The 9,243-nt window shown below is 36.6% G+C and overlaps 1 protein-coding gene across 5 annotated transcripts in view; it reads left to right on the top strand.

The window, feature by feature from the left end:
* GTF2E1 (general transcription factor IIE subunit 1) overlaps positions 1-7,541 on the top strand; it is a 55,687-nt gene extending 48,146 nt beyond the window's left edge. For all 5 annotated transcript variants that reach the window (XM_019652977.1, XM_019652987.1, XM_019652960.1 and 2 more), the window contains one exon: positions 5,756-7,541. In XM_019652977.1, the coding sequence (XP_019508522.1) occupies positions 5,756-6,168 (413 nt within the window). In that variant the 3' untranslated portion in view covers positions 6,169-7,541. The remainder of the gene's footprint in view (positions 1-5,755) is intronic.
* The last annotated feature ends 1,702 nt before the right edge of the window (positions 7,542-9,243 follow it).

The raw sequence follows: 9,243 nt of genomic DNA, 5'->3' as shown, positions 1-9,243 counted from the left end.
GCCACTCGGCTGGCCCGGTTTGCTAGTATTTTGTTGAGGACTTTTGCACCTGTGTTCATTAAGGATATTGACCTGTAATTTTCTTTTTTTATGATGTCTTTGTCTGATTTTGGTATCAGGGTAATGCTGGCCTCGTAAAGTGAGTTGGAAGCATTTTTTCTTCTTCCATTTTTTTGAAAACATTTGAGAAGGATATGTATTAAAACTTTTAATGTTTGTTAGACTTCACCAGTGAAGCTGTCTGATCCTAGACTTTTGTATGTTGGGTTGGTTGGTTTGTTTTTCTCATTTAATCTCCTTACTAGTAATTGGTCTATTCATATTTTCTATTGCTTCATGACTCAGTCTTGGAAGATTGCATGTCTGTAGACATTTCTTCTAGATTGTTGAATTTGTTGGCATATAATTTTATGTAGTCTCTTAATGATCCTTTGTTTTTCTGTAGTTTTAGTTGTAACTAAATTTTTATAAGAGTTTATTTGAATCAAACAGGATATGCCTCGAAGCAAGATCTCAACAGACACATGCTTCCTGCATGGACTGTCTCTCATCATTCTTTTACTTTCAGTTTCTGTTTGTCCTTACTTCTGAATTGCCATAGTGGAGGGCAGGGCTGTGGCCTGGCCTGGCTATAACATGCATTAGCTGCAGCCTGAGGCTAAGCAGGGCTCTCAGCAGGGCATGCCCACCTGTGCTAATATAATAGGTAGAATGAGACTCCCCAAATGGCGCCTGCCAGCACCAACATTAGCAAGGTAGTATGACATTATAGAAATGGTGCCCATCAGTGTCTCCATTCCTGGGGAATATACCAACAGTTTTCTGTCGCTTCAGCTTTCAGATTAGTAAGTGGGTTTCCTTCATCTATGGTTTAGGTGCTTTTCAAACTGGTGTTTTTACAGTGTTTTTCAGGGCAGGTGAGTTTGCGCACAAGTTCTTTAAGTGCAGGTTTTCTGTTCCCTACAGTTCTATGGATTTCCTAGACATTATCCCTGTTGGTTTTCAAAGCCAGGTGTTTTGGGGATTCATCTCTTCTCTGCATGATCTAACAGTCGAGGAGCCTCATACGATGCACAAACCCCTCACTCCTCAGAGGAAAAGCTCTGTATTTTGGGGATTCCTTCCAACTGTTGATCTCTGCACCTTGGTTTGGGTTTTTTTTGACAGATGATGTCTCTGCCTCCTACCCATCTTTATGCTGCCCTCCCTCTTATCCTTTGTTGTAGAGGTTTTGTTCATCCAATTTTCAGTTCCTTTTCAGAGGAAATTATTCCATATGTAGTTGTAGATTTGTTGTGTCTGGGAAGAGGTATGGTCAGGATCTTCCTATGCTGCCATCTTGAACTCCTAAGTCTCCATTTGTAGATTTAAGAAATTGCTATCTCTTCCTCTCAATTTCTTGAAAAACTGCTATGTGTTCAAGGCCAAATTCATCTCTTCTTTTTTCCTCTGTTGCCCTAATTTATGTGCATTTTTATTTCTTTGAATTGGGAGGTATAACTATACACTAATTCAGACTTGTTAATGTTGTCTTGTAAATACCAAGGAATTTATGCTACTTGAAATTTATAGAAAGATACCACCTGGATCTTTCTATAATGGTGAGGATCAAGGATACTCACCATTCAAGAAGTGTGGTGAAACAAGGCTAGAAGATTATAGAAATCTCTGTGAGCACTAAAGAGTTAAGAATTGCTTAATCATAAGCTTGAGAACTGCAAGATTTTACTTTTTAAATGCTAGTCTTAAATTACTGGATTCACAGATTTTAGAGGATGATGATTTAGGAGTACATAGAAAATGGAAGGTTAAGACTGGACAAAGATTTCTTAGAAACTAGGAAGCAGGGATGAAAGGGAGTGTGAACCTTTGGTTGGATTTTATCAGTATTCGAATCTACCTTTGAGTATCATTATTAACATGTCACCTGAGTATAGTTTTTTGATGGTAAAGAATTAGTAACTGAGAACCACTTGGTTTTGGCCATTCTTCTAACCTCTTTTCTTTTATAATTATCATTTCTTTACTGTGTATGCTAAGAATTGTAAAAGTAGTGTGGAGTTGGATAATAATGATAAAAGCAGGTGATACCTCTAGTGTGATTCTCTGGTGTTTTAATTCCAGTCAGAAAAAAAAGTTTGTTTTTGGCAACCGTTATTCACTCTCCCTCCTTGCCACCTATTAGCTTGGCTGTGATGTTTAGTTATTTTGATTCAAGTTGTTCTAGATTATGTAGTAATTAGGCTGTCAGCTATTTAATAGGTTTATTTCCCCAGCTTGGCTTCTTGCCTATTCTTGAAGCAACCAAACCTTCTTTTCTGTGAACTTAGAAACAAAATCAAATAAAACTATTGTTAGCCAATATTAAATATAAACAATTAGGCTTATAAGCCTAACATTCGATGTTTACAACTCCTAGAGTGATAGAATTTGAATTACAAGGGTCTTAAATAAATCATCTAGTCTACTCAATTAAGTTTTGTGAATATTTCTTTCTATATAAAATAGGATAGTATGCTGTCATGTCTAAGTTTGTCTTTAAGTTTTATGATAGTAGAATAGGCTCTATCCAGTGAATGTGTGGACCGAGTCTTATTTGTCCTACACTTAATTTTCCTCAGACTTGAAGTCATTTTAATATCTTTCAGAATTTTATAGACTTCAATCATGTCCTCATTACTGTATCAGCTTCTAATTTATTTTGATTCTACTCTCCTTACAAATAGTCCTTTTTCACCAAGCCACCTCCACCTACAGTTTTTGCTTTATTTTAATCTCCTTTTTCTGGACAATCTCCAATCATAATATACTTTGCTAGAGACCTACTGACCAGAACAATACATGCTGTTCATGCATGGATTCATCATTAATGATTTGAGTTTTATTTCCAATATCTTTCTGGTTTTTACCTGACACTCCATTGCTTTGATTCTGGAGGCATATTAAGAATAACAACTTTAGAAACATGTTCAGGGTTTTTTAACTGCCTTCTCCTGCCCTGCATCTGATAGCTTGGACCACTTCTTTCAACGTATTTTAGATTATTTTTCTGTAGGCAGATTTTCTTATACTTGCCAGCATAATCTGTCACTTTTCTGCCCACTTGTACAACCCTCACCTCTTCCTATGTATTTTTTTGCTGTCAGCTTGGCCTTTAAGCACCAAGAATTGCTTTAAAAATTTAGGAATATTCCTAAATATTGCTAAAATATTAGCAGCATCAATGCATTTGACAATTTCCCAGTATAATATACCTTCTTTGTAATTTCTAACTATTAAATAAGACTGTTCCTAGAACTACTGTTTCAACTTTACCATCCAGAGATTTGCTCGTTTATTCTTATATTTTGGTTATTTTTGTCTTCATCAATAACAGGATAATTCCTTTTTTTCCATACCACTCAAGATGCTTATCAGAAATCTTTTAGATACTAAATCTTTTCATTTAGTTTACAAAACTAAATTGCTTTCCCCGTAATTTTTTTTTTTTAAGATTTTATTGGGGAAGTGAGGGAGGAGAACAGACAAGTTGCTGTCCTTTTGTTCTTCAGTCTAGTTGTGGAGGATATTGCTTCACTGGCCCATGTTGGTATTATCATTGTGCTCTTCCTGAGTGAGGCAGTTGCTCACCAGCTATTGGACGGCTGCTCACGGGGGCTCACAGCAGCTCACGAAAGCTCACACCAGCTGCCGGCTAGCCCCTTTGCAGCCTACACCATCACCGGTGACTCATGGTAGCCCAGCTCCAGGTTGAGCTGTTGTTCACCATCTTAGCTGTAGAGGGCGCAGCATCACTGGCCTTCGTGTGGGATCCAAACTGGGGCCCTGCTGCTCAGAGCTGGCGTCCCTAACCAACTCCTAACGAACGTGCTACTCGGCTGGCCTACTTTCTCTGTAATTTTATATTTACTTTAAACATTAACCAAAATACTATGTTGGTAATATTAAACTATTTGGAAATTTTTTAAAGAAGCAATGATTCCCTTAGAGACTGTTACGTATTTCTTGTCTTTTTTTTTTCTGTTGAATTACTGCATTGGCAATAAGGGCTCTGGGGAAGAGGTTCAGCCTTTGGCAGTGTTTTAAAGTACTTAAATTTAATTTTAACTCTCATTTTTACCTCCAGGTTGTCAAAAACCTGTTTTGTTTGACCTAAATTTTTAACTTCTTAATTCCTGTTCCCATTCTCTTATTTGCCCAATATTTCTATCACAGGAGTTCTATCCATTTTAAAATGTCCAGAGTTACAGCTAATCCATCCTAATATGTTAAGGAGAAGATGCTTTCATTTCATCCATAACCAGAATTGACCATTTCTGAGCCTGATGATGATGATGATGATGATGATGATGATGATAGAGATAGATAACACTGTTCTAAGGGTCAGGCCTACTCTAAGCACTTAGACTCATAGTCACTTAATTCCCACAGTAATCCAGTGAGGTAGATGCTATTGTTTACCCCCCCCCTTTTTATACTTGAGAAAGTTGAAGCAGAGAGAAATGAAGTAACTTGGCTAAAATCACACAGCTAAAAAGTGTTAAGAGTCAGGATTTGAATCAAGGAGTTAGTTCCAGATAACATTTTTAATCCTGTTATATATTTTAAATGGCAGCATGTTTGGTATTATTTTCTGAATACAGAATACAAGTGTTTGTCTTAAATTTTTCATCTTCAATATATCAGGTAAGATGTGTATACAGAATGATAGATATGAAGTGTGTGATGAGGGAAGCTTCATTTGTGATACTGGATTCCTTTTTATAAAGAGTTTAAAGTGTGCTTAGTTTGCTTCAGAAAGATAAAACTGCCTTATACTCATTCATTAAATATTTACTCAATGCCTAACAAGCGATAGGCTCTATTCTAGGTGCATGGGATATATCATTGAATAAAAAAGGTAAATATCTGTTGCAGAGAATTTACATGGTGGGAAAGGGGGTAACAAAGATAATAGGCATAAGTTATTATGTTAGAAAATCAGTACTATAGGAAAAAATAGGGCTTTGGGAATATAGGGGTACAGGTAAATTAAGAAAAGGTAACATTTGAGTAAAGACATGAAAGACATAAGGGAGTTAGATGTATAGATACCTAGAAGAAAAATATCTCAGGCAGAGAAAACAGACAGTACAAAGGCCCTGAGGCAGGACTGTATGTGGTGTGTACAAGGAATACCATGGAAGCTACTATAGCTGGAACTGGATGAACGACGGGAAAGAAAACAGATAGTAGATGGGCAGGAGGAGTTCCAGGTAATGTAGGACCTTATAGGCTATTGTAAATCCTCTCGCTTTTACTCTGAGCAAAATGAGGGGCCGTGTTTTGATTTCCTATTATGCCAGCTACTATACTTTGTCCTTTGTAGACATTATTTCACATGCTCTTACCCAGAGCCCTAGAAGGTAGATACTTGTATCACCCCCTTTTACAGAAAAAGGTACTGAAGTTTAGAGCTAAATAACTTGACCAAGGTGGTACAGCCTACATGTGAAAGAATCAGGATTCAACTCCAGGCTTTAGCACTCTTAAAACCCATGTACTTAACCATGATGCTACTTAAGTTCCAGTTTGTGAGAAACATTTTGAATATATTATGCACAGCAGCTCAAAAATGGAACCAGTGAAGTCGGTGTTATTTTATACTATTATCATATATTTAAATATAATATATTAAACTATTTTATATTTTATTAGTTCTAAGGCAATATCTTTTATATTTAAGAATGTTGACTTTCTGGGTTTTTTATCCCAGGTGGTATAGATATAGATGCGTTTCAAGACCGTGAGGAAGGCCGCCCAGGTCCGGATGATAATGAGGAGGTTATGCGAGCCCTGCTCATTCATGAGAAGAAGACCCCATCTGCCATGGCAGGCTCAGTGGGGGCGGCTGCTCCTGTGACCACTGACTCAGAGAGTGAGACCAGTGAATCAGATGATGACTCCCCACCCCGTCCAGCAGCTGTGGCTCTACACCGTCGGGAAGAAGACGAGGAGGACGACGAGTTTGAGGAAGTAGCAGATGACCCTATTGTCATGGTAGCTGGTCGTCCGTTCTCCTACAGCGAAGTGAGCCAGCGACCCGAGCTGGTGGCACAGATGACACCAGAGGAGAAGGAAGCTTACATAGCAATGGGACAGCGCATGTTTGAGGACCTCTTTGAGTGAGCGTTCCCTATTTTTCCCTCCTTTCTCTCATACTCATTTCCAAAAGAAATTCCCTACCTTTGAAGAAAAGTATTTAAGTGGCTTTCTGTCCCTCTTTGACGTAAAGTGACTGTTAATCTTGCACAAAAAATAATGGGAGAGAAAGTTTGATTTTTACGCCAGAAACTTCCCAACAAGGTAGGTTGGCTACAAGCCTTCCCTTTCTTGCTGTTGCTACAGTATTATATTTTATTATCTAGTCTTTGCCCTTTCCTTTTTAAGACATTTTTTTCCCCTTCTGAAATAAGTGAAGGAAGTCTGTAAGGTAAATTCTTCATGTCTGCCTGCCTGCAGAAGCCCATTATGATAGGTTACAGTAATTCACTGATCACATTATTTTGTCTATTCTGACCAAGCATTCCAAACAATTCCTGATATTGCTGCCAACCAAAGCAATTTGCCAACAGCAAATGATTGATGAGGGAACAAAACAACCTTAAAACTTCATATTGCCTCACAATTGAGGATGGAGTCAATAAGCGAGGGGAGTTGAGAGTATGTGCGAAAGAGGGGTGGATATGCCTAAATCTCGTGGTTAATATGTAAACCAAAATTTGTGTCTTTAGAACTGATCTAACTGGTAGATCCTATTGTTTTGCTTACTGCCTTTTGGACAGTATGTTGGATGATGGAAACAAAAAGGGTGCTTGGTAAACCCTTATTTAAAAATTAGAAAAAAACATGGACATAGGGGTTCATGTAAAAGGTTGATGAGCAGTAAGCGTTGGGAACAGTGCCTTTTAGAATTGCCTGAGTTTGTGCTGATTTGGAAATCTTTTATAGAAAGGTGAAACTGGTCCCCTTCTTTTTCCCTTCTACAGTGCTTTAAGTTGTTTAATGAGGCCATTCCGGCAGACATCAGCATATAACAATGATTACTCCTCTTTTTTTCTCTCAACATCGTTGAAGGCTTCCTTTGTCTCTCTTTCGATTGTTGTCAGACATGGTATTTTAGAGTACATCCAGTATATTGTTGTTCATTGTAACCTCAAGGAACATAGTTTATTTTTGGTTCTGATATGTAGCATGGTATTATGCCCTAAGGCAGAACTTGAAAAGTAAGGAACTTTCTTACAAGGATCTATAACAATTGTATTTTTTGTAATATTTTTCCTTGCATTGTAATTTTTAAGTATTTATCATTTTGTAGTACATGTGTGAAGCTAAGATAGCTTTTAGAGTATCTGAGCCTTGTATGAAGTGATGTCTCATTTACTTGGATTGTATTAATGACTGAATATCGACAACTATTTTATACTGACTGAAATTTGTTAATTCCCAGTTCTGTAACATCTTGGAGCATAATTAAAGTGAATACTCTTCCCATTAAAAAAGTTTCAGACTTTTGTCTCTTATTAGTCATATTTTAAATAATAGATTCACTTATATGTGGCCCAAACTTTTTCTGGCAATAAGTTTCTTTAAGAATGTTTACATGGGCTATTTAACTTTTAAATATTGTTTTTTAAACTTTCACAGTTCATTTAAGTAAAGTAGTAATCAGATGTTAAGTTTTAAAACATAGTTGTAGGTGAACTGTCAGCTCTTTATTTCAGTGAATAAATGTTTCTTGCTATTTTTTTTTCTTGAATCTAACTTGATGTTGTAGCTCCTAAAGCTAGTGTTCTATTTTTCTTTCCCATTATCTACCAACTTCTTAAAGAATCATATAGACTATTTACATATTTCTTTTGTCTCTCTCTTGCATTCTGGGTTTTGCCCTATTTCTACATTGAAACAACTTTCTTCAGTCTTAATTGGCCAACATAACAACACTTTATTCCTCAATTTCTTTGCCTGCTCTTCAGTATTTGATGCTATTAACTTATTCTTTCTCCTTGACACATTTCCATTAAGTACCCTAGCCGTTACACTGTCCTGGTTTTCCATTGGCTATTCCTTCTCAGTCTCCAGACTTTATTTTTTTCTCTGTTATCTGTATGAGCATACTTCAAAGGCCTAGTTCTTTGTGTGTGTGTGTGTGTGTGTGTGTGTGTGTGTGTGTGTGTGGAATTTACGTTATGGAAAAACATCAAAAGTGAAGACAGAAGTATGAATAGGTGTATTCATTGCAGCAGAGTTTGAAATAGGATAGATAGATGCATAGATATACTAAATATGCATTAATCAGGAATTAAATTATTTTTCCAAGAAGCCATGTAGCCATTATAAAGAATGTATTGACAGGAAAACATATTCATAGTGTGTTAAGTTTTCTACGTGTGTGTATGTGTAAAGAAAAAAGTAGCTAATATATGTATCTAGACACTAACTGCTTTACATATATTGACTCATTTAATCTTTATAACCTGTGAGGTAGGTATATGTATACAAAGATATATATAATTAGAGTTGAGAATTACAGTGGTCTCAATGTGTTATAATGGAAAAGATATTCCCATTTTGGAAAAACAATCAAATGGACGTTTTAAGAAGTTTATGTAGAAAATACCTGGTAGAAGTAAAGAAATAGAGTGACAAAAGCAAGCTTTTCATGTTAAAACTAGGATTTTTAGGTGTGCCTTTTTTAAATCCTGGATTTATCATTTCCTTAGATAAACATCTCTGAATTTATACTAATAATTAATAGGAAAATATAACAATGTGTAAAATTTTTTCCATTGCCCCCATATTTTGATAACATATCCCATGACTCTCTAGAGTTTGAAATTACTTTATCAGACAGGTTTATGTCTGTTGAGTGGCACAATATTTTGGTGAGAAAAGCCAGTCAGTGACGGAATGACCCAAAATGGGAGCCCTGCCGATGAGCAGCCTTCGAAGCTCTAGGAAGGTCAGAGTCATATCCAATGTTGGTCAATATATATAGTCACAGTGTGTGTTGACCTCAGGATGGCTGGAGTTGTTACCACTCACAGCCTATAATAAAGGGTGGTCAATAACTCATCTCTGAGTTAGGTTGGTTATATTTAAGTATAACTCAAGTGTCAGCTGCCCAGGTGTCCCAACCTTTCCACTGTCCTTTAAGATTTAAATAGACCATTTTTATCCTAACATCATGGACTACTTCAGTAT

Source organism: Hipposideros armiger, unplaced genomic scaffold (genome assembly GCF_001890085.2).
Source record: "Hipposideros armiger isolate ML-2016 unplaced genomic scaffold, ASM189008v1 scaffold_8, whole genome shotgun sequence".
NCBI lineage: Eukaryota > Metazoa > Chordata > Mammalia > Chiroptera > Hipposideridae > Hipposideros > Hipposideros armiger.
The sequence above is the reverse complement of the archived record's forward strand: the minus strand, read 5'-3'. Positions and strand labels throughout refer to the sequence as shown.